Source organism: Hemiscyllium ocellatum, chromosome 33 (genome assembly GCF_020745735.1).
Source record: "Hemiscyllium ocellatum isolate sHemOce1 chromosome 33, sHemOce1.pat.X.cur, whole genome shotgun sequence".
Taxonomy (NCBI): domain Eukaryota; kingdom Metazoa; phylum Chordata; class Chondrichthyes; order Orectolobiformes; family Hemiscylliidae; genus Hemiscyllium; species Hemiscyllium ocellatum.
Window position 1 is genome coordinate 25,848,431 of NC_083433.1, and position 26,279 is coordinate 25,874,709.

General features: G+C 47.9%; 1 protein-coding gene across 1 annotated transcript; it reads left to right on the forward strand.

Moving 5' to 3' along the window:
- Nucleotides 1-8,318: 8,318 nt before the first annotated feature.
- On the forward strand, nucleotides 8,319-16,918 carry mb (myoglobin). The gene is made up of 3 exons (XM_060849440.1): nucleotides 8,319-8,441; nucleotides 12,798-13,017; nucleotides 15,098-16,918. Exons 1-3 carry the CDS (start codon nucleotides 8,359-8,361, stop codon nucleotides 15,242-15,244), a joined length of 450 nt encoding a protein of 149 aa, XP_060705423.1. The 5' UTR covers nucleotides 8,319-8,358; the 3' UTR covers nucleotides 15,245-16,918.
- Nucleotides 16,919-26,279: the final 9,361 nt, after the last annotated feature.

The window sequence follows — 26,279 nt, forward strand, 5'->3', positions numbered from 1 at the left end:
GACAGTGCAGCGCTCCCTTAGCACTGATCCTCCCACAGTGCAGCGCTCCCTCAGCACTGATCCTCCCACAGTGCAGCGCTCCCTCAGCACTGACCCTCCGACAGTGCAGCGTTCCCTCAGCCCTGACCCTCCGACAGTGCAGCGCTCCCTCAGCACTGACCCTCCCACAGTGCAGCACTTCCTCAGCACTGACCCTCTGACAGTGCAGCATTCCCTCCGCACTGACCCTCTGACAGTGCAGCGCTCCCTCAGCACTGACCCTCCGACAGTGCAGCGTTCCCTCAGCACTGACCCTCCCACAGTGCAGCGCTTCCTCAGCACTGACCCTCCGACAGTGCAGCACTGACTCTCCAACAGTACAGCATTCCCTCAGCACTGACCCTCCGACAGTGCAGCACTCCGTCACTGCTGACCCTCCGACAGTGCAACATTCCCTCAGCACTGATCCTCCGACAGTGCAGGGCTCCTCAACACTGATCCTCCCACAGTGCAGCACTCCCTCAACACTGACTCTCCGACAGTGCAGCACTCCCTCAGCTCAGATCCTCTGACAGTGCAGCACTCCCTCAGCTCAATTCCTCTGACAGTGCAGCGCTCCCTCAACACTGATCCTCCCACAGTGCAGCACTCCCTCAGCACCGACTCTCCGACAGTGCAGCACTCCCTCAGCACTGACCCTCCAACAGTGCAGCGCTCCCTCAGCACTGACCCTCCGACAGTGCACCACTCCCTCAGCACTGACTCTCTGACAGTGCAGCGCTCCCTCAGCACTGACCTTCCGATAGTAAAGTGCTCCTTCAGCATTGATTCTCTGACAGTGCAGCACCCTCTCAGCACTGACTCTCCGATAGTGCAACGCTCCCTCACTGCTGATCCTCCAACGGTGCAGCGCTCCCGCAACACTGATCCTCCAACAGTGCAGCACTCCCTCAGCACTGACCCTCCGACAGTGCAGAGCTCCCTCAGCACTGACCCTCCAACAGTGCAGCACTCCCTCAGCACTGACCCTCTGACAGTGCAGCACTCCCTCAGTGCTGAACCTCCGACAGTGCAGCTGTCCCTCAGCACTGACCCTCCGATAGTACTGTACTCCTTCAGCACTGATCCTCCGACAGTGCAGCAGTCCCTCAGCACTGACCCTCCGATAGTACTGTACTCCTTCAGCACTGATCCTCCGACAGTGCAGCACTCCCTCAGCACTGACCATCCGACTGTGCAGCACTCCCTCAGCACTGACCCTCTGACAGTGCAGCATTCCCTCAGTGCTGAACCTCCAACAGTGCAGTACTCTCTCAGCATTGACCCTCCAATAGTACAATGCTCCTTCAGCACTGACCCTCCGACAGTGCAGCGCTGACTCTCCAACAGTACAGCATTCCCTCAGCACTGACCCTCCGACAGTGCAGCACTCCGTCACTGCTGACCCTCTGACAGTGCACCATTCCCTCAGCACTGACCCTCTGACAGTGCAGCGTTCCCTCAGCACTGACCCTCCCACAGTGCAGCGCTCCCTCAGCACTGACCCTCCCACAGTGCAGCACTTCCTCAGCACTGACCCTCTGACAGTGCAGCATTCCCTCCGCACTGACCCTCTGACAGTGCAGCACTCCCTCAGCACTGACCCTCTGACAGGGCAGCATTCCCTCAGGACTGACCCTTCGACAGTGCAGCGCTTCCTCAGCACTGACCCTCCGACAGTGCAGCACTGACTCTCCAACAGTACAGCATTCCCTCAGCACTGACCCTCCGACAGTGCAGCACTCCGTCACTGCTGACCCTCCGACAGTGCAGCATTCCCTCAGCACTGACCCTCTGACAGTGCAGCATTCCTTCAGCACTGATCCTCCGACAGTGCAGGGCTCCTCAACACTGATCCTCCCACAGTGCAGCACTCCCTCAGCACTGACTCTCCGACAGTGGAGCACTCCCTCAGCTCAGATCCTCTGACAGTGCAGCACTCCCTCAGCTCAATTCCTCTGACAGTGCAGCGCTCCCTCAACACTGACCCTCCCACAGTGCAGCACTCCCTCAGCACCGACTCTCCGACAGTGCAGCACTCCCTCAGCACTGACCCTCCAACAGTGCAGCGCTCCCTCAGCACTGACCCTCCGACAGTGCACCACTCCCTCAGCACTGACTCTCTGACAGTGCAGCGCTCCCTCAGCACTGACCCTCCAACAGTGCACCACTCCCTCAGCACTGACTCTCTGACAGTGCAGCACTCCCTCAGCACTGACCCTCCGACAGTGCACCACTCCCTCAGCACTGACTCTCTGACAGTGCAGCGCTCCCTCAGCACTGACCTTCCGATAGTAAAGTGCTCCTTCAGCATTGATTCTCTGACAGTGCAGCACCCTCTCAGCACTGACTCTCCGATAGTGCAACGCTCCCTCACTGCTGATCCTCCAACGATGCAGCGCTCCCTCAACACTGATCCTCCAACAGTGCAGCACTCCCTCAGCACTGACCCTCCGACAGTGCAGAGCTCCCTCAGCACTGACCCTCCGACAGTGCAGCACTCCCTCAGCACTGACCCTCTGACAGTGCAGCACTCCTTCAGTGCTGAACCTCCGACAGTGCAGCTGTCCCTCAGCACTGACCCTCCGATAGTACTGTACTCCTTCAGCACTGATCCTCCGACAGTGCAGCACTCCCTCAGCACTGACCATCCGACAGTGCAGCACTCCCTCAGCACTGACCCTCTGACAGTGCAGCATTCCCTCAGTGCTGAACCTCCAACAGTGCAGTACTCTCTCAGCATTGACCCTCCAATAGTACAATGCTCCTTCAGCACTGACCCTCCGACAGTGCAGCACTGACTCTCCAACAGTACAGCATTCCCTCAGCACTGACCCTCCGACAGTGCAGCACTCCGTCACTGCTGACCCTCTGACAGTGCACCATTCCCTCAGCACTGATCCTCCGACAGTGCAGGGCTCCTCAACACTGATCCTCCCACAGTGCAGCACTCCCTCAGCACTGACTCTCCGACAGTGCAGCACTCCCTCAGCTCAGATCCTCTGACAGTGCAGCACTCCCTCAGCTCAATTCCTCTGACAGTGCAGCGCTCCCTCAACACTGATCCTCCCACAGTGCAGCACTCCCTCAGCACTGACCCTCCAACAGTGCAGCACTCCCTCAGCACTGACCCTCCAACAGTGCACCACTCCCTCAGCACTGACTCTCTGACAGTGCAGCACTCCCTCAGCACTGACCCTCCAACAGTGCAGCACTCCCTCAGCACTGACCCTCCAACAGTGCAGCGCTCCCTCAGCACTGACCCTCCGACAGTGCACCACTCCCTCAGCACTGACTCTCTGACAGTGCAGCGCTCCCTCAGCACTGACCTTCCGATAGTAAAGTGCTCCTTCAGCATTGATTCTCTGACAGTGCAGCACCCTCTCAGCACTGACTCTCCGATAGTGCAACGCTCCCTCACTGCTGATCCTCCAACAGTGCAGCACTCCCTCAGCACTGACCCTCCGACAGTGCAGCACTCCCTCAGTGCTGAACCTCCGACAGTGCAGCACTCCCTCAGCACTGACCCTCTGACAGTGCAGCACTCCCTCAGTGCTGAACCTCCGACAGTGCAGCTGTCCCTCAGCACTGACCCTCCGATAGTACTGTACTCCTTCAGCACTGATCCTCCGACAGTGCAGCACTCCCTCAGCACTGACCATCCGACAGTGCAGCACTCCCTCAGCACTGACCCTCTGACAGTGCAGCATTCCCTCAGTGCTGAACCTCCAACAGTGCAGTACTCTCTCAGCATTGACCCTCCAATAGTACAATGCTCCTTCAGCACTGATTCTCTGACAGTGCAGCACCGACTCTCCGATAGTGCAACGCTCCCTCAGCGCTGATCCTCCAATGGTGCAGCGCTCCCTCAACACTGATCCTCCAACAATGCAGCACTCCCTCAGCACTGACCCTCCGACAGTGCAGCACTCCCTCAGCACTGACCCTCTGACAGTGCAGCGCTCCCTCAGCACTGACCTTCCAATAGTACAGTACTCCCTCAGTGCTGAACCTCCGACAATGCAGCAGTCCCTCAGCACTGACGCTCCGATAGTACTGTGCTCCTTCAGCACTGATCCTCCAACAGTGCAGCACTCCCTCAGCATTGACCGTCCGACAGTGCAGCACTCCCTCAGCACTGACCCTTTGACAGTGCACCACTCCCTCAGCACTGACTCTCCAACAGTGCAGCACTCCCTCAGTGCTGAACCTCCAACAGTGCAGCGCTCCCTCAGCACTGACCCTCCGACAGTGCAGTGCTCCGTCAGCACTGACCCTCTGACAGTGCTGCACTCCCTTAGTACTGACTCTCCGAAAGTGCAGCACTCCCTCAGCACTGACCCTCCGACAGTGTAGCACTCCCTCAGCACTGACCCTCTAACAGTGCAACACTCCCTCAGCAGTGATCCTCCGACAGTGCAGCACTCCCTCTGTACTGACCCTCCGACAGTGCAATACTCCCTCTGCACTGATCCTCTGACAGTGCAGCACTCCCTCAGCACTGAAGGAAAATGGGCTTCTTAATAGTGGGAGTGCTTTTGTCACTGAGTTAGAAACTCAGGGGAATATTTTTGTCCCATTCCAGGCATTTCAGTCTATAATTCTGGATGACAACCCATTGCAGTACTGACGGGGTGCGGTATTGTCAGGGCTGCGGTTTTTCAGGTAAACAAAGGCTCTGTAAGAACTCTCAACTGGGCATATATGGGGCCATGCAGTATTTAATATATTAGTCTGGTAGAGGATTGGCTAACTAATAAAAGAGATAAATGGGGCATTTTTAGGATGACAACCTGTAACCAGTGGAGCAGCACAGGGATCAGTGCTAGGGCTGCAATCATTTACGAAATATTTTTAGTGCCTTGGCTGATAGGAGTGAATGCACTAGAAGAAAGTGAGCACTGCAGATGCTGGAGATCAGTATCAGAGTGTGGTGCTGGAAAAGCACAGCCGGCCAGACAGCATCTGAGGAGCAGGAGCGTCAATGAAGAACATATGCCCCAAACGCCAACTCTCGTGCTGCTCAGATACTGCCTGACTGGCTGTGCTTCTCCAGCACCACACGTTTTGTCTCTGAATGTACTGGTGCCTAGATTGTGGATGACACAAGAATCAGTGGCAAGTAGTGAGGACCAAACAGAGAATCAACAGAGAGAGATAAACAGGTTAAGTGAAGGGGTGAAACCTTGGCAGCTGGGATGTAATGTTGGGAAATGCGAGGTCACGCACTTTGGCAGGAAGAATTATTTAAATAATTCCATCATTTAAATGGAACAAGACTCCAGAAAACTGCAGCACTGAGGGATTTGGGAGTACTCATCAATTAATCATTGGGGTGGCACGGTGGCTCAGTGGTTAGCACTGCTGCCTCACAGCACCAGGGACTCGGGTTCAATTCCTGCCTCCGGCAACTGTCTGTTTGCATATCCTCCCCGTGTCTGCGTGGATTTCCTCCCACAGTCCAAAGATGTGCAGGTCAGGTGAATTGGCCATGCTAAATTTCCCAAAGCGTTAGGTGCATTAGTCAGGGGTAAATACAGGGGAATGGGTTTGGGTGGGTTACTATTCGGAGGGTCAATGTGGACTTGTTGGGCCGAAGGGCCTGTTTCCGTACTGTAGGGAATCCAATCTAATCATTCGGCTAAATCTATACAAGGCACTAGTCAGGCCACAGCTGGAACACTGAATAGTTTTGGGCCCATTATCTAAGGAAAGGTATTCTGACATTGGAGGCTGTGTAGAGAAGGTTCACTCGGCTGATACCAGGTATGGAGGGACTGTCTCGTGAGGAGAGGTTGGGTAGATTGGGCCCGTACTCAGTGGAGTTTAGAAGAATGAATGGTGACCTTATTGAAATGTACAAGTATCTTAGGGGACTTGACAGAGTCTATGCAGAAAGGTTGTTTCCCCTCGTATGAGCAGAGGGCATCACCTCAGAATAAAGGGTTGCTCACTTAAGACAGAGATGAGGAGAAATTCCTCCTCTCAGAGGGGAGTGAATCTGTGGAATGCTTCACCACAGAGGGCTGTTGAGGATGGGTTGTTCAAAGCTGAGATAAACAGAGTTTTAGTCAGAAAGGATTATGGGGAAAAAGACAGAAAAGTAGAGTTGAGGCTTATCAGATAAGCCACAATCTCATTGAATAGCAGAGCAGATTTGATGGGCTTTTTCAGCTCCAATGCCTTTTGGTCTCAGCCAACCTTGCTAGAGATACAGATAATCTGGCTGTTAAATTGTTTGTGGGATCTTGCTGTGCCCCAAATTTTCTACAGTACAACAGGCACTTTACCTGAAGTGTATGATTTTGATTACTAAAATGTTCTGAGGTTTTGAAAGCGTGCTTTAGAATGCTGCTCCTACCCTTGCCTATTATTCTAAGATTGCTCTATTGTTCCCTCACACGTAGTCAGCTTTACTGAGATAGTGCTGTCTGAGTACCTGCCAGCAGCCAGGGATGTGTGACCTTTCTGTATTTGCTCTGAATAATGTCAGCAAGAGGGAAAATGTGGTTTGGCAAAGTCACCACAGAATTATGTTCCGTGGATTGACAAATCCTTTTATAACAGACGATACAACATCACAGCACAGGAGAAACACCCCTTTGATCACAAGTCCATCAGGAAATGGTCAGCACATAGCGTTCGTCAAGACCCCAGTGGGAAAAGGAGAGGGTGGATTGTGTCAGGTTGTTCCCTGAGCAGACTGTCCAAGTCATTCAGCAGAATGCCCCGTCACCAGAACTTTCCAACAAGCCCCAAGACATCACTCAGCTGGTGGGAAGAAGGGCACTGCCTGTCAGATCCTTCATGTATGCCCGGTAGGTCTGTGCCAGCGCACGCTGCCCTAGAAGTGGCTGCGGGGGGGGGGGCGGGGGTAGAGACTGTCACACACCTCCTTCTGGAATGGGCCTTTGTGAAGGAAGTCTGGAGAGAGATGCAGTAGCTCAGTGGTTAGCACTGCTGCCTCACAGCGCCAGAGACCTGGGTTCAATTCCTGCCTCAGGGAACTGTCTGTGTGGAGTTTGTACATTCTCCCCATGTCTGTGTGGGTTTCCTCCAGGTGCTCCAGTTTCCTCCCACAGTCCAAAGATGTGCAGGGTTAGGTGAATTGGCCATGCTAAATTACCCCTAGTGTTAGGTGAAGGGGTAAATGTAAGGGAATGGGTCTGGGTGGGTTGCTCTTCGGAGGTTCGGTGTGGACTTGTTGGGCCGAAGGGCCTGTTTTCCACACTGTAAGTAATCTAATCTACTCTAAAGGGTTGTGTCGAGGTTCGTCCCGAGCAGCTCCGTGAGGCGGGACTCTGTGCTCTACGGTCTGTTCCCCGGGACACACACCGAGACAAACACCGACTGCGCCTGGAGGACCATCAACTCAGGGAGAGACGCTCTTTGATCTGCCCGAAACATGGTGGTCTTCCAGAGCAAGGAGCTGACCCTGACCGAGTGTTACAGACTGACACCTTCCAAGGTCCAGGACTACGTGCTGAGGGGCACACTGAAGCTTGGGGCAGCTTCAGTGGGGAAAGGTCACTCCTAAGATCTTTCTGCTGTAGAGCACCAAGATGTTAGGGAGTGTAGATCTTGTTAGGAATGTGTGATTGACAACAAGTTTAAATGCATATTGTAATTATAAGTTATTAGTATTAACTGTCGTTGGTACCTCAGAGTTTGTGAACAGAAATTAGATCTCTATAATGTCAAATTTAAGCCAATTTATACATTTACAATTTAAGCATCATATGTCCTGGGCACAGTCCATTCTCCCCCTGAACCAATGGACACCATAAATAAAGTATATTCCCAGCAAAAAGTAGGTGCCAACACAAGAGTATAGAAAACTCCAAAATGTGCACAGCGTGATCTGGGTGAGGGTTAACTGAACACAGTCTTTGTACAGCCCACATTCAGCGTGGCCCCTTCTCTAACTCTGGAACCTGAGATTCTGTACTTTACTGCTCAAATGTTTTGTGAACTGATAGCCTGGGTTCTAGCAAAAGCAAATATCACATTTCCTGTCATTCAACAAGGTAAAGCCCACAGCTTGTGGAGATTGGAAAGATCTGCATGAAGAGCTGGGACTGTGTGGGGGGTCTGTTAGTCCTCTCACTGACCACGCTCTGCTCAGTACTGTTAGTCCCTGATAAGGACTTGCCAAAACCTCTCATACCTGTGCAGCAATGCAGCTCAAAATAGGCAGCTGAGACTGCAGGGGATTGGCTGACTGATGGGAGGAGGGAGAGAGCATTCAGCAAGGTATAAAAGGTCCAGTTTGCAGCTACAGCCAGAATCATTCCTGGCATTTGTTTGGAGCATAAAGGTCTTTACACTGAGGTCTGAAGAATGAGTGACTGGGAGAACGTCAATACGGTCTGGAGTGCGGTGGAGCCAAACATAACTACCGTCGGGCAGAATATTCTACTGCGGTAAATCACTGTTCTGCATCACTTCGATGTATTAGTCCTGTGAAAGTAACTCTCTTGCTCCTTTTCAGAGTTGGGACCAGTGTCGTCTCTGACACAATTTTGGTGTCTCTCACATGCGATTCTGTGTCCAAGTCCCACAAAAACATCACTAGTCGCAGCATGGAAAATGCCATGAAAATGTAGTTTTGTTTAATTCCCAAAGGTGAGTCAAAGCCCTGACTTGAACAAACAGGTCACTTTCTGCAACTGAACGGTAAATATTTGGACGTTGAAACCTTGCTGGAAAAGAAGAAGGTGGATTCTGACAGTTATTCCTGAGTGTGTTTTATTTGTTCTCTGCCTCCGTGACTAGTCTGCACTCAGCCCCTCTTCTGCACCTTGACTATCAATTCCCTGGTTACAAATACCCTTCTCCACTAATGGGTCACTTCTCAACCACCCACCGCCCCCCTTCACCAATGGGTCACTCTCCCCCAAAGAGTCACTCCCCAAAACCCCTCTCCCGCAATGGGTCAGTCTCCAAACGTTCCCTGTTTGACTAGTTACTGTTTAACCACCCCCTTGTACGTGCCCTCTCTGCAAAATAGCCCCCTTTTTCAACTAATCACTCCCTCCCTCCCACATACACCCCGACTATGTTACCCCAAATGCCCTCCTCTCCAACCAGTCTCTCCTGAGCTACCTCTTCTATCTAAAGACCCCATTCCCAGACATGACCCTCTGCAACAACTCACTCTCCAACCAGCTGCTGTGTGATGACCCACTCACTGTCATGGCAATTATGTGAAATTTATGTGTTGTATTTATCAGAGAAACGTCTTTTGGGAAGCACTGAGGTTAAGAGAGTGTGTGTGTGTGTGTGTCTCTGACCACAGTTGACTCCTGTGAATGCTCGGTGTTCTCCGGCCCCGTAAGGTAAACGCACAGCTGAGCATTTGCACATCTTAAAGGGGATTTGCTCCTGTTCTGCACATTTATGATTGGCGTGCAATGCTTGTATTGTTGTGAATGTCTTTTGTGTAATGCTGTAAGTTGACCTGTTGTGGACAGGTGGGTGGAGCTGTCTGTTGTGAAGAGATGGTTTGTGCAGAAACTAATTGGTGTCAGAGGGTAAATATATAATCACATCAGTTCTCAGGTGGAATGTGTGAACATAGGCGACTGCATCAGGAGGCAGTGACTGTTGTGCACCTTCCAAGTTGGTGTGAAATGGGTGTGAGTGCAGTGGCTGCTGTGAAACAGTGGTCATAAAATGTGGACTGTCTGCTCACCATGAGTTCTCATCTCACAGGCTGTTAGTGAGCATCCGTCTGGGATAATGTTAGAATCTCCCTCTGGAATGCTTTTAGACTCTCCCTCTGGGATAGTGTTAGTGAGTCTCCCGCTGGGATAATGTTTGAGTCTCCCTCTGGGATAATGTTAGTGAGTCTCCCTCTGGGATAATGTTTGAGTCTCCCTCTTGGGTAGTGTTAGAATTTCCCTCTGGGATAATGTTCGAGCGTCCCTCTGGGATAGCATTAGAGTCTCCCTCTGGAATAATGTTAGAATTCCCTCTGGGGTAATGTTTGAGTCTCCCTTTGGGATAGTGTTAGAGTCTCCCTCTGGGTCAATGATAGTGAGTCTCCCTTTCAGGTACCAAACTAGCATTAGCCCCTATAGGCACATTTTAACAAATTGCTTCCTCATCTCTGGGCACCTCCAGGAGGGCAGAGAGCAGATGTAGAGACAAATGAGACATTTGGAAACCAAGCACCTCAGTGTCAGGACAAGGCTGCAACTCTCACTAATTGCTTCATCAATGACCTTCACTCTAACAGAAGGTCACAAGTAGGTAAACTAACTGTTCATTTCCATGTCTCATTCCTTCACCAAGTGGACAACATTCAGGATTCAACTGACAACTGACATTGGCACCATCATAAGTGCCATGTAATGGCCAGCTCCAATGCAAGCAAATCTAACCATCTCCCCATGGCATCCAATGGGAATACAATGGCTGAAAGGCCCGCCATTAATATCCTGTGTTGCCCAACATTGATGTAGCTTGACCAGCTGTCTCAGTAATATGGTCATAGGTCAGAGACTGGGGAATCTGAGAAAGGGAACGTGGATCTCACCTTCCCAGAGTTGGTCAGTCAGGTATGAGGCACAAATCAGAAATGGGACGGAATACTCTCCACTTTCTTCACTGAGTGAAATTCTACCAGTGCTCAAGAAGGTCATCACCATCCAGGCCAAAACTTAATTGGCACTCCCTCCATCACATTAAACATTTACACCATCCACCAAGATTTCACACTGGCAGCAGTGCAAAAGACATTTTGATCATGGTGTACTGTGTCCAGTTCTGGTCACCCTGTTACAGGAAGGATATTATTAAGCCAGAGAGGGTTCAGAAGAGATTTACCAGGATGTTGCTGGGAATGGAAGGTTTGAGTTATAAAGATAGGCTGGGGCTTCTTTCACAGGAGCGCAGGGAGATTGAGAGGTGACTTTATAGATGTTTATAAAATCATGAGGGGTAAAGGCAGAGTTAATGGCAGGTGTCTTTTCCTGAGGATGAGGGATTCGAGATTAGGGGGCACAGCTTTAAGGTGAGAAGAGACAGATTTAACAAAGACCTGAGGGGCACAGAGGGTGGTTCATGTTTGGAATGAACTTCCTGAGGAAGTGGTGGATGGGGCTCAATTACAATGCTTAAGAAATATTTGGATGGATACATGAATAGGAAAGGTTTGGAGGGATATGGGTCAGGAACAGGCAGGTGGAATTAGTTTAGTTTGGGATTATGTTCATCATGGACTGGTTGGACCGAAGGATCTGTTTCCATATTGTATGATTCTATAAATGTCACAAACCATTGGGCCGAATGGCCTGCACCTTGCACATTCTCTGTGTGCCTCTGTAGCTGGATTGCTGACAGTTATTAAAGGCATCTGCTAAGTTAGGGGCCAGCGTGAAATGGATGCATATTGAGGAATGCTTTTGTTTCCCTGGGGAGAGCGCAAGGTCAGGACATTGTCAGAGAGAGACTGACGGCATCCGTAAATAACATTTCAGTTCATCGGAATTCTTTCAATGTGACATATTTGGATGCCGAGCAACAAACTCAAAAGTTAAAAATAAAGTTTGTGATCTGGTCAGTGTGTGGCGCAGTGCAGGGTTTGAACCTATGATCTAAGCTGACATTACCAGGGCAGGAAGTGCTACACTGTTCCTGCTGCTGTCTTTGGGATGAAATGTTAAACCAGTGGCCATTGCGGGGAGCTATCCTCAGAGTCTTGTCTAACGGTTACAAGCTCCCATTAGATAGGTTTCTGATATCCCCCTTGCCCTGGTCTTATTAGATTAGATTCCCTACAGTATGGAAACAGGCCCTTCAGCCCAACAAGTCTACACCGACCCGAAGAGCAACCCACACCCCCCTCTGACTAATGCACCTAACACTATGGGCAATTTAACATGGCCAATTCACCTGACCTGTGGGAGGAAACCAGAGCACCCGGAGGAAACCCACGCAGACACGGGGAGAATGTGCAAACTCCACACAGACAGTTGCCCGAGGCTGGAATCGAACCTGGGTCCCTGGTGCTGTGAGGCAGCAGTGCTAACCACTGAGCCACTGTGCTGCCCGTGGTCTGTCAGCCTTTTACCCTCACCTCCAGTTTCATTTGTTGAGAGTTATAAGTGTTCAGTAAAAATTTAGGGAAAAAAGGCAACTTGTTTTAATCATCCTTCTGGGCTGCTTGTCGTTGTTTCCTGGAGATTAAATTTTCATTCAGCGAAACTCCAGGGCACTCCCAGAGGGCTGGTAACCCTTGTCCTGCCCAAAGTTTTATCCTCGGCCAAAATGGTGGTGGTCATTATCGTACCGCCATTAATAGTAGCATGCTGTGTCCTAATCGGCTACTTTGCTTCCTATCTTACACACGTGACCGTAAGTTATCGGATCATTGAGATTGTGAAAGGTGCTATATAAATGTAAAGTCTTCCTTTTAATGTTTATTTCTTGGGTTACAAGGTGCCTTGCCTCCTATGTCCTGGGTTTTGTGAAGACCGAGCTGGTGTTATTTTTGAGGGCTGTCTTTGAGAGACTGGTTTGGAAAGACAGACATGTGACAAGAATGGAATGGCGAGGGGGGGAGGGAGCAGTTAAATGTCTGCAGCAACCCTGAGGAGTCCCCAGGTCATTCCTCTCTCTCCTTTACCCCAATCCTCTTCAATTCATCTTTCTTTCCTCTGCCCTTTACTTCATAGCTCTAGGATTTCTTCCTCACCTCTTGTGCCGGACAATTAGAAAGTTAAGAAGGTGCCACTTTAACCTTCCTCTCTCTCTCTCTCTCTCTCTCCTTCCAGATTATTCAAGGAACACCCGGACACCAAAGCTTTTTTCCCCAAGTTTAAGGATATCCCTCTGGAACAGCTGGGGAACAATGAGGACCTTCGCAAACATGGAACCACCGTTCTCCGGGCTCTTGGCAATATTTTTAGACAGAAGGGGAACCACAGTGTCAATGTGAAGGAACTTGCAGACACTCATATCAACAAGCACAAAATCCCACCTTATAACTTCACTGTGAGTACTGCAAGACCAAGCCGGGCTGTTTCAGAGCCATCTGCTTAATTAAGATACTTTGGCTTGTCATGTAAGGTGCCAATTGACCCTTTACAGAGATGTACAGCACAGAAAATGACCCTTCGGTCCAACTCGTCCATACTGACCAGATATCCTAAACTAATCTAGTCCCATTTGCCAGCATTTGGCCCATATCTCTCTAAACCCCCTTCCTTTTCAAGTACCCATCCAGATGCTTTTTAAATGTTATAATTGTACCACTTCCTCGGGTAGCTCATCCCATACCCACACCACCCTCTGCGTGACAAAGTTGCCCTTTAGTTCCCTTTTAACTTTTTCGCCTCTCTCCTTAAACCTATGCCGTCCAGTTTTGGACTCCTTTACACTGGGAAATAGATTTTGTCTACTTACTCTACCCATGCCCCTCATGATTTTATAAACCTCTGTAAAGTCACACCTCACCCTCTGACGCTCCAGGGAAAACAACCCCAACCTATTCAGCCTCTCCCTATAACTCTAACCCATCAGTCCTGGCAACATCCTTGTAAATCGTTTCTGCGTCTTTTCAAGTTTCACACCAACATTCCTATAGCAGGGAGATCAGGATTGAATGCAATATTCCAAAATAATGCCTCACCAATGCCCTGTACGGTCACAACATGATGTCCAAACTCCGATGCACTTGCCAATAAAGGCAAGTGTACCAAATGCCTTTTTCACCACCCTGTGTCCCCACTTCCAAAGAAGTACGAACTCCCACTTTAAGGTCTCTTATACTCCTACCATTAAGACCTGCCCTGGTTTGTCTTACCAAAATGCAACACTTCACATTTATCTACATTAAACTCCATCTGCCACTCCTTGGCCCATCTGATCTGAGAACTCCATCCTATGTCAGTTTCCAGCTCTTGAGCAGTACCCATCTGTTGGTTACAGCTCCTCAAAAGTGTCTTGAGGATTTTCCCCAATTTCAGGGATACCATCTTTGAGGCTGTGGCTCATGACGCCTCATTCCCTCCAACCCATCGAGCAAATTTCTTTCAATTTCTGTCCCTTCTTACCGCCAAGGGATCGCGATACTTCCTATCCATTCAATCTAGACCCCTCATAGTGTCAGGGAAGAGGCACTGAATCAGAAATGAATCTTTGGTGTGGCACTGTGGGCCATGGGGATGGTAACACCTTGAACAGACCCTAGCCAGATAGTTTAGATAGCTAATGGTGGTCCTCCCTCATCACTGCCCTCAATCACCAGAAATCGCTGTCAAATTGAGTACAGAAGTTGGGTGGTCATGTTGCGGCTGTACAGGGCATTGGTTAGACCGCTGTTGGAATATTGCGTGCAATTCTGGTCTCCTTCCTATCGGAAAGATGTTGCGAAACTTGAAAGGGTTCAGAAAAGATTTACAAGGATGTTGCCAGGGTTGAAGGGTTTGAGCTATAGGGAAAGACTGAACAGGCTGGGGCTGTTTTCCCTGGAGCGTCGGAAGCTGAGGGGTGACCTTATAGAGGTTTACAAAATTATGAGGGGCATGGATAGGGTGGGGGGAGTCCAGAACTCGAGGGCATAGGTTTAGGGTGAGAGAGGAAAGATATAAAAGGGACCTAAGGGGCAATTTTTTCACGCAGAGGCCGGTACGTGTATGGAATGAGCTGCCAGAGGAAGTGGTGGAGGCTGGTACAATTGCAACATTTGGATGGGTATATGAATAGGAAGGGTTTGGAGGGATATGGGCCGGGTGCTGGCAGGTGGGACTAGATTGGGTTGGGATATCTGGTCAGCATGGACGGGTTGGACTGAAGGGTCTGTTTCCCTGCTGTACATCTGTATGACTCTATAAGTCATTAACTCCCTTGGTGACCATAATCTTTCCTAATGTATGCTGCTAGCCAGAGAAGGTGCCAACCTTCTGGACTAATGTCTAAATGGCCATACACTCACTCCACCTCTAGACAAAATATAATTCCCTTGATTGAACTACACCCTCCCTCTCCAGGCACACCCAAGACCTTACTTTAAACATACTTATTTGCTAATGCCAGCATTCTTACTTTGTCTGTCACTCTCTCTCCCCCATAGTTAATCACCACCGTTGCTTTGGTCATCTTGACTGAGATGTACCCGGGTGAAATGACTAAACCGATGCAGGATTCGTTCTCGAAGGTTTTCAAAATCATCTGCTCTGACCTCGAGCAATTGTACAAGGCGGCTAACTTCCAAGGTTAAAGAGAGCAGTGGGCACTCCTGAGCCTGGATCATAGCGAATGGCACGGAAATTGCAACGTGTAGTTTATCTGTAACAGCTTGGTAGTGGTGGTTACACAGCTATTAATATTTACGCAGTGACTTCTTCCACATGTAACAAACGTGTGCAAATTCAGTTAGATAATGAAATATTAACCTTTGCTTCTATGTGAATTCTTACCCATTCTTCCACTTTGAAGACCCCTAGGTTCCCAGGAAATCCTCACTCCACTATGGGACATTCTACTACTGAATTCCAAAATAGGGTTCAAACTCTTAATTCGACTTTGTACAAGGCTCCAAACCTGCTTTACCAGTCAGTGAGATCACAGCTCATAGTGGGGCATCAGTGCTAATTGGCTGCACCATCCCCATATCCCTCAATTGCCCGAGTCATAGTCATAGAGATGTACAGCATGGAAACAGACCCTTCGGTCCAACCCGTCCATGCCGACCAGATATCCCAACCCTGCCTAAAATGCAGTACACTTTTCTAAGTTTGCAGCTTAAATCCAAATTGTTGATGCTGCAGTGCCACGGCTCCAGCTGTTGTATTGTGATGCCAAGACCCAGGTCCTTCCCTTAACTTAGAGGGATTTTAGGATCTGCTCTTCAAACGTGAATTATCCGAGAGGATTTAATTTCCTGGGTCATTTTTGCTTCTGACTTAACACTCTCAGCATTTTCAGATGTAGGATAATTCAAATCCTGAAACATCTGGAAGATGCTGTGACTGTGCAGATTGGGAGATTTAAAAACAGTCAGTGCTATTGGCTGTGACCTGTCGCTGTCTCCATCGGAGATTGGCAAGGGCGCCGTGATTATAGGGTTAGCGATCTCAGAGCAACAACAGCTCATTGTAACCCGAGCCATTACATTCAGCTGCTATTACATGGGGAGTCTGCACCTGGGTGCTAGGGTTCAGATTTTGTGATCCTCCCCCGTTGGATGAGAAATCCAGTGAGATCCAGTGACATTGTACACAACTCATCAATGAGATATGAAATTACCCACAGAAATGCTGTGAACACAGTTTTGCACACTCCGGCCCAAAGCTTAACAGGTACCAGGAGGATCAAGTCCAGTTTAGAGATGCCGGTGTTGGACTGGGGTGTACAAAGTTAAAACTCACACAACACCTGGTTATAGTCCAACAGGTTTATATGGAAGCACTATGGTTATACCACCTGATGAAGGAGGAGCGCTTCCAAATAAACCTGTTGGACTATAACCTGGTGTTGTGTGATTTTTAATTTTGATCAAATTAGAGTTTGTTCGGCGTACTGCTTGTGTATTTTACAGATACTCCATCCCAGGTCAGAAAGTTTTGAGCAGTAAATTTCAATGGGTGGGCCATTGGTGATTACATGGGGGGAGTACATACATCTTTATATTCTATGGAAATAGCCCACAGAGGATTGTTTTAGTTAAATAATGCATCACTTAACAATTGATGTATTGTGCCTTGTGCAGAGCTGTTCAAAAGAGTATTTCTACTCATGGGAAGAATGGGAACAAAAATGGCCAAGTTGCCTCGGTTTCTGTGTTGGACTTTTGAGATTTGGACTGACCTTGTTTAGATAGGAAGGATCTCACACAAAGTTTATTAATCAAATTGTACATGAAAAGTTTTAATAAAGATTACACTCTGCTGTACTGTGTGATGTGGGTACTCTTCAGATAAACATACCTCAAATGGCTTCACGTTTGCTGTATTTAAGCAAAAGTATCACAGGTTTAAATGATTTCAGTTGTGCTGGCATCATCATATGGATTTTGCACACTTCTGTTTTCCATCACTGTTCCACCTCTAAGTTAAAAGTCACACAACACCAGGTTATAGTTCAACAGGTTTGTAACCTGGTGTTGTGTAATTTTTAACTTTGTCCACCCCAGTCCAACACGAGCTCCTCCACATCATGTCCCACCTCGACACAGTGAAACCATTCCCCACATCGAGAGCCCTGAAATCATCACATATGTCTTACTGGGTAAGATAAGCCTCATTATGGACCAGACCAGACCCCCCTCAATATATTTTAAGGTTGCCTGGACCCTAATCCTTTCTTATATTAAATGTAGATGTGAAGTGTGTGTTCCAGATGTGATGCGACTGGTCAAACTATTCAATGTTAAGCAAAACACAATTTATTTAAATACTATAATTAAAATACAAACAACAAATAGAAGAATTTGGAATAACTTAACTATTGGAAAATGTAACTCAATAGATACAATACCTATTACTAATGAACTGTTCCAACATAGTAACATCCCATAAGCATGTTTCTTGGCAAAAAGGCAAATTCAGACACAAGTTCTCATATGCAGTTCTCCAATCCAGGAGGAAACAACATCAAGTGAAAATTCAGAGAAAGAAGCTAGGAATCATTCGCTGATTCTGAGAGCCCCAACAGCTTCTGATGGTACAGCTTAAAAAAAAACTAGAACACCTGGTCTTTGAGAGCTGACTAGACCCAGTCAGGCTGCTTCTATTGTTTCAACCTTTATTAAAACAAAACCTCAAAGCCTCACATGTTGTTTATTCTAGTGGTTCTTGTAGGCTGCTTGGCGTGTCTGCCTTACAACCTCTCTCACAAAACCAGGACAAAATAACCTTTTAAAGTGACAGCAGCATCACAGCTGATATACCACAAGTGTCTCGAGGTCGGGACTGATCCAAATCCCATTATGGCGTGTCAGCAATATGAATCGAGTTTATTTTAAAGTAATTACTAAAAGGAGGAAAACTGATGAGAGAGATGCTTTTTCATTTCAGCAAGTGGGCCTGGAATGCACCGCCTGACAGTGGGGTGTGCATCTGGAGAGCTGACACAGACACAACGGGCCACATGGCTTTGCTCTGTACGGTAACAACTCTGCAATTTTGTGATGAAGTAATTCTGGGATCAAAAGTGCCTCTGTGCTCACAACAATCTGACTCTTAACTGCCTTTTACAATGTGTTAGCAAGGCACACAAATGTATTAAGCAATCGCAAGAAGGATGCAATGAATCAGGACGGGCCTAAGCAATTAGCCTGCTGCATTTATACCATTGTCCAGCTGAGATCCTGCAAAATCTTCTACACTTAGACCTGGGTGTTTGGGGCAAACTTGGAAGAACACACAATTCAGCCAATGACCCCATATTCTCCAGCCCTCAGTATACCCACAGACGTAGAACATAGAACTGTACAGCACAGGAACTGACCCTTTGACCCACGATGTTGTGCCAAACATGACACTAAATGCAATTAATCCCTTTTTGCCCTTCCATATCCCTCCATTCCTTGCATATTCACGTGCTTTAATAAAGTTCCTTAAATGCCCTTAACTTATCTGCCTCCACCACCACCCCTGGCAGTGTGTTCATGATTCCTATCACTCCCTGTGTAAAAAATCTGCCCTTCATGTCTCTTTTGAACCCTCCCCCTCTCACCTTAAATGCACGCCCCTCTAGACAATGACACAGGGGTACACCCAGGAGGCTACACTCCTGCAGATCCTCACAAAAGGTTTTGGATCCCATGAAATCTGACTACAGTTAAATATTGCAAGCTAACTCCGCCAGCTGGTTAACAACCCATTGTTCTCTACAACAGCCCCAAACTGCAATCCTAGCTCCTGGACAAGGCTTGGGAGAAGCATGGAGGAGAGCAAAGGATACCATTTAAGTTGGGAGATTTCGATGTCCATCAACCCAAGTGGCTCTGTAGTAGTATTGCTGGCTGAGTCCTGAAAGGCACTGCTGCCAGATTGGAAGAGCAGTGGGAGAACCACCAGGAGGGAAAATCCTTGTCCTCACCAAATGCTGTGTTGATAAACCGTTGCACCCAATTCATTGTGAAGACCTGTCTTCTCACGGAGGATTCGCTTTGCTATGTTTTGTGACACTATCATGGCAATTTGACAGTTTGAATTGAGTTACTTAAATAAATCTGAAATAAGAAAACGATAACATTAGTAACTGTGACCATAAAGCTACTGTTGCACTATTGGCTTCAAAACGATAAGATTCAGATAGAACTAGCAATTGGAAACTGGGGCCCATAAGGATGCAGCAGCAGCAGGAGAAGTATATTCTCGTAGAGTGTCTTCTCACCCTGTATATGACTCACGATTAATACTATCAAGCCAGACAGCCATCCCCATGTGAACAGAAGAACAGACATACCTTCAAATGCGGTGCCAAACAGATGAAGCAACACAGGACTGCATCCATCCTGTTACAGTAGAAGCAGGGTCCTAGATATATAAAGCTAAGCAATCCCACAAACAAAGCTTTGAGTTATAGGGAGAGGCTGAATACACTGGGGCTGGAGTGTCAGAGGCTGAGGGGTGACCTTATAGAGGTTTTATAAAATCATGAGGGGCATGGATAGGGTAAATAGCCAAGGTCATTTCCCCAGGGTAGGGGAGTCCAAAACTAGAGGGCATAGGTTTAAGGTGAGAGGGGAAAGATATAAAAGGGACCTAACAGGCAACCTTGTCACACAGAGGGTGGTGCGTGTATGGAATGAACTGCTGGAGGAAGTGGTGGAGGCTGGTACAATTACAGAGGAACCTCAATTATCCAATGGACATGTGTGGGCAGTATTTTGTTTGGTTAATCGAATTCCGGATAATTGGATGCTTGGTAACATGGTTAGCCAGGCATCGGGACCTTGCTATCTTGCCTGGATAATCCGAAATTCGGTTAATTGAATGTCAGATAATCGAGGTTCCTCTGTACAATATTTAAAAGGCATCTGGATGGGTACATGTCATGGGGAGACTGGGAGCTGTATTTTCTCCCTCAGTACAAATAGGAAAAGTTTAGCAGTATGTGGGCCAAATGCTGGCAAGTGGGACTCGATTAATTCTGGATATCTGGTTTGCATGGATGTGTTGGATCGAAGGGTCTATTTACATGTTGTACATCTCTATGACTCTGCAGTCCTGTTGCACCCTGTCTATTTTGATTTGATTTGATTTACTGTAGTCATATGTAAGTTTTGTTTTGTGAACAGCGCAGGCAAGTCATGGCAAAGAAGGACATAGAGATCATCGGGTGCTTAGACAGAACAAGAATTCCAGCAATGGGAAGAGGCAGTTTCATAAACAAATCCACCTCAATGATCCGAGTGTAAAAGCCAGGACTGAAGGGCTCTCTGCAGCCAAATGTGCCAAGGTGGAGATCCATCTCAGCTTTCTCCTTAGGTCTCCATCATCACAGAAGCCAGCCTTCTGCTAATTTGGTTGATGACCCCATGATACCCGGAAACAGTGTACATGCTGGAAACAGCAAACATTGGGTGCAGTGACAATCTCCCAGCTGCAGGGTAGGAGACCTCAGCTTCAGAACCAGTCCTCATCACTAATCAAGCTGTTCCAGTCAAGCTGTGGCAGCTACCTACAACGTGGGCATTTAGGCACAGAAATCAGATACAGTCAGTCAACGGGCAGCACGGTGGCTCAGTGGTTAGCACTGCTCCCTCGCAGCACCAGAGGCCCGGATTCGATTCCAGCCTCGGGTGACTGACTGTGTGGAGTTTGCACATTCTCCCCGTGTCTGTGTGGGTTTCCTCCCACCGTCCAAAGATGTGCAGGTCAAGTGAATTGGCCTTGTCCGTACTGACAGGTGCATTAGTAGGAGAATGAGTCCGGGTGGATTCCTCTTCGGAGGGTCGGTGTGGACTTGTTGGGCCAAAGGGCTTGTTTCTGCACAGTAGGGAATCTAATCTAAAAATTTACGATCCCAGCAGCCTATTTTCAATTGGCAAAGCGATAGGAGGTGTTCACGATAATGCTATTAAATAGTACTTAGAAATAATTTCCAAATTTGTTCTCATCCAAAACTACTTGATTCCTGACCTTGTGACAACCTTTGTGTAAAAATGGACAAAAGTGCTGAGTTCGAGGTGAGATGTGGGACTATTAATGACTTGAAAATATCTGTTGGTGAAATGTGACACTGAAGAGTGGTGGTGGCAGTGACATCAATGAGACTGGAGGGAAAATTCTCCACAGGTTGTCGCCATAATTAGCACAAAGGAAGTTGTCAGAGGTCAATCATTTCATTTCATGCATTGCTGCAGGATTTCCTCAGGACAGTGTCCCTAGTCATAGAGTCACAGAGCAAGGAAACAGACCCTTCAGTCTAACCAGTCCATGCCGAATATAATCCCAAACTAAACTAGCCGCACCTGTCAGCTCCTGGCCCATATCCCTCCAAAGCTTTCCTCTTCATGTACCTATCCAAATGTCACTTAAACATTGTAATTGTGCCCACACCCACCACTCCCTCAGGAAACTCCACAGGCAAAACCACTCTCTGTGTGAAAACAATTGTCTCTCATGTTTTTAAAAATCTCTCTCCTTAAAAATGTGCTGCCTAGTCTTGAAAGGTCCTAGGGAAAAGGCACCTGCCATAAACAGCATCTATGGCCCTCACCATTTTATAGACTTCTAGAAGGAAGCCTCTCAACCTCCTCTGTAACACTCCAGTGAAAATTCCCAGCCTCTTCCAGCCTTCCTTCATATCTCAAGCCTTCCACACCCAGGAACATCCTGGTAAATCCTTTCTGAACCCTCTCCAATCGGTGACCTTCATTTGATCATAAGGTTAGATTGGCAAAGTTTGCTGATAAATGCATACTGTTCATGATTTTTCCTCAGACAGTGAAACAGCCTGTGTTCTCCAAACTCTGCTTAACACCGGGGTGGGCTAATAACTAACAAGCAACATGTGGAAAACACAAATATCAGACCGTTGAACATCTTATATCAAGAGACCATCTAGCCACCACCATTTGAGATTCAGTTGTATTAAAAATGTGGAATTTCTTTCCCACATTGTGTTCTTGTGTTAAACTTTTACTTCCTCCACCAACCCAATGTAGCTGCAGGGTGTGGCATCTATAAGTCACTCTGTAACAATGGCCCAGGCTTCTTTGATTGAATCTCCTAAAGGCCATCATCTATATAATGGGAACACGTCAAACTATCAGTAGCTTCCAAGTTATACTGCAGCCAGACTGACTGACATCATTGCTGGGTCAGAATCCTAAAACTCCTAACAATGCTGTGGGAATACCTTCACCCCATGGATCTGCAGCTCAAGAATGCAGAGGTAAAAACAATGACTGCAGAGGCTGGAAACCAGATTCTGGATTAGTGGTGCTGGAAGAGCACAGCAGTTCAGGCAGCATTCAAAGTGCAGCGAAATCGACGTTTCGGGCAAAAGCCCTTCATCAGGAATAAAGGCAGAGAGCCTGAAGCGTGGAGAGATAAGCTAGAGGAGGGTGGGGGTGGGGAGAAAGTAGCATAGAGTACAATGGGTGAGTGGGGGAGGGGATGAAGGTGATCCCGCACCTCCGCCCTCAGACCCCATCCCTCCAGCTGTAACAAGGACAGAACGCCCCTGGTGCTCACCTTCCACCCTACAAACCTTTGCATAAACCAAATCATCCGCCGACATTTCCGCCACCTCCAAAAAGACCCCACCACCAGGGATATATTTTCCTCCCCACTCCTTTCCGCCTTCAGCAAAGACCGTTCCCTCCATGATTACCTGGTCAGGTCCACGCCCCCCTACGACCCACCCTCCCATCCTGGCACTTTCCCTTGCTACTACAGGAACTGTAAAACCTGTGCCCACACCTCCTCCCTCACCTCTATCCAAGGCCCTAACGGAGCCTTCCACATTCATCAAAGTTTTACCTGCACATCCACTAATATCGTTTATTGTATCCGTTGCTCCCGATGTGGTCTCCTCTACATTGGGGAGACTGGGCGCCTCCTAGCAGAGCACTTTAGGGAACATCTCCGGGACACCCGCACCAATCAACCACACCGCCCCGTGGCCCAACATTTCAACTCCCTCTCCCACTCTGCCGAGGACATGGAGGTCCTGGGCCTCCTTCACCGCCGCTCCCTCGCCACCAGACGCCTGGAGGAAGAACACCTCATCTTCCGCCTCAGAACACTTCAACTCCAGGGCATCAATGTGGACTTCAACAGTTTCCTCATTTCCCCTCCCCCCACCTCACCCTCTTTCCAAACTTCCAGCTCAGCACTGGCCCCATGACTTGTCCTACCTGCCTAGCTCCTTTTCCGAGTAAAAAATGAAGTCTGCAGATGCTGGAGATCACAGCTGCAAATGTGTTGCTGGTCAAAGCACAGCAGGCCAGGCAGCATCTCAGGAATAGAGAATTCGACGTTTCGAGCATAAGCCCTTCATTTGTAGCTCCTTTTCCACCTATCCACTCCATCCTCCTCCCTGACCTATCACCTTCATCCCCTCCCCCACTCACCTATTGTACTCTATGCTACTTTCTCCCCACCCCCACCCCCACCCTCCTCTAGCTTATCTCTCCACCCTTCAGGCTCACTACCTTTATTCCTGATGAAGGGCTTTTGCCCGAAACATCGATTTCGCTGCTCAAGAATGCAGCCTGTTCAGGGACAATGGATGCTGGCCCTGCTCACGAACGAAGAGAATTCACTTTGATAACATTTAGTCACCATCTCTCACTGGTCTGAAAAAGCAACCCGTGTTTCTAGGCTGTGCAATTGTTGAATCCAAAAGAAGGTATCCCTGGAACAGAAGCTCTTTTCAACAGAGCTGGTTTTGAGAGGAAATCAAAAATGACACTGCCAGATATGAAACAAACTGCAAATGCTGGAAAAGCACAACAGGTTCAGAAACATCAAGGAGAAATTGATGCCCTGGGGTTCAAGGGGTAGATTCTTTACTCAGCGAGTCGTGAGTTCATGGAATACCCTGCCAGTAGCAGTGGTGGACTCTCCCTCTTTCTGGGCATTGGATAGGCATATGGAGGATAGTGGGCTAGTGTAGGTTAGGTGGGCTTGGATCGGCGCAACATCGAGGGCTGAAGGGCCTGTACTGTGCAGTAGTTTTCTGTGTTCTATGTTTTCTATGTTAAATGGCAGGAATAGTTTTGAGGTGGAGCTCAGTTTTCCCCTCTTAATTTTATTCATATTGGGCAGGATAAAACTCTTTTTACATCCATTGGCATTTTAAAGCAAACACTCTTTTTCAGACCTCGGTCACTGGTCTGAAACGTTAACTCTGCTTTCTCTCCACAGATGCTGCCAGCAATTTCTGTTTTTGTTTTTCAAGTAAATAAATAGCTGTTTGCGAGTACAGAACTTAGTTTGCATGTGGAACAATTTGTGAGAATGCTAATTTAAAGGAATAACCGAAGTTTTTTTTTCTTTTGCACGTGGAGAATCCTTGACACTGATCCAGCTCCCTCAGGGTCAGCTCTCAGTGAACAAAATGTCTGACACTCCTGATGTTTTTCTTGTAAATTTTCCCCCACACTACAGCCGAACAGCAATAGTGCTTACTTTTTCCCCCAGCACCTATGTGTTGTGTGAGCAGGTGTTGGACACAGTGAAGAACAAGTACATAAATGTTTATTTATTGGGTGATAACCAACCTTTTTAAAAATTTCCTCCCTCTACACTACCGCCTGACAGCAGTGCTTATTTTACCCCAGCACCCATGTCGTATGTGTGCAGGTGTCGGACACAGTGAAAAACAACAAATGTGTAAATCTTTACTGATATTCCACCGGGTAAAAAATGAGGTCTGCAGATGTTGGAGATCACAGCTGAAAATGTGTTGCTGGTTAAAGCACAGCAGGTTAGGCAGCATCCAAGGAATAGGAAATTCGACGTTTCGGGCATAAGCCCTTCATCAGGAATGACATTCCACCAGCAGGAAGAAAGCAAGCAACACCCAAGTGGCCAGTGACAAGCAGTGCCCTTCTCAAAGGGCCATGCTGCAGGATCAAATAGGGATTAAATCAAAAGAATTGGAGGGAAGAAATAATACACTCCACTCCCTACAGTGTCCACCTTTCCCTGAAAATCTCGAAGGTGTTGGTGGACACCACATGCTCCTTCTCTAGGGACACTCCGGGTCAAACGTAGCTGCGGAAGAGGGACAGGCAAAGGGCCCGAATGACCCCTGCCACGGCCCATTGCCTGGACCTGTTTATGGCCAGGCCCAGGCCCATGAGGAAGTCCTCTGATGTGCCCATACCAGGTGATAACCAACCTTTTTTTTTAAACCCACACTACACCCTAGCAGTAGTAGTGTGCGTGTGTAGGCCACAGTGAAGAACAAATGTGTAAAACTTTATTTACCACGTGATAAAGCGACCTTTTTTTTAAAACCGAGGCCGGTATCCCGTCACCAACTCACCCTTTATTTACATGTGAAGAGTCTTTGACACTGATCTAGTTTCCTCAGAGCAAGCTCTCAGGGTCAGCACCCATGGTGTGTGTGTGCAGGTGTAGGCCACAGCTATGAACAACAAATGTGTAACTCTTTATTTACCAGGAGATAACAATCTTTATACTGTGCAAGTGTGCTGTTTGATTGGCAAGTGCGCTAATTCATAGAGGCATTGCCATGGAGAATTCACCAGTTAACAGTGATTGACAATTAACTGCCAGGCTTGGCCTACATTTTAAACCAGGCAGGTTGATTCTGATTCATCAAGACATTGCCCCAAGGAACGAATCAGCAATGAGCTACCACACATTTTGTATAGTTGAGACAAGCTTGTCAGCTTAATTCTACACATACGCAGGAATCAGCTGGAAAACTTCTTAGGACAATGCTTTATCTAGAGTCAATCAGCTTAAAATTGAAACAAAGCCTGGCAGTTAATTGACAAATCATAAATAGATGCATTCTCTGGGGCAAGCTTCTATTGCACTTGCTAATTGATCAGCATTCGTCTCTCAGACAGTATAAAGTGTTTATTCCCCTGAACTGGCATTTTTGCAAACTGTTTTCTTGAGTCCCAAAATGTAAAGCTTTCACAAAACATACTTCAGGAATAAACAAGGTTTGATCTTTGTTCAACTTGACTTGCATTTTACGTCAGGCACATTTCACATTCATCTTCCTCTCTCTTTCTGCGATGGGAACATTCTGCTGCAGCTGGCGTTTATTTCTGGAGAGGTAGGGTTTTTTAAAAAAATCAATTTCAAACA

Coding starts and splice junctions, on each gene's coding strand:
- mb (XM_060849440.1), top strand. CDS start 8,359: ATGAGTGACTGGGAGAACGTCAATACGGTCTGGAGTGCGGTGGAGCCA. Junction 8,442..12,797: donor GGGCAGAATATTCTACTGCG/GTAAATCACTGT, acceptor CTCTCCTTCCAG/ATTATTCAAGGAACACCCGG. Junction 13,018..15,097: donor TCCCACCTTATAACTTCACT/GTGAGTACTGCA, acceptor TCTCCCCCATAG/TTAATCACCACCGTTGCTTT.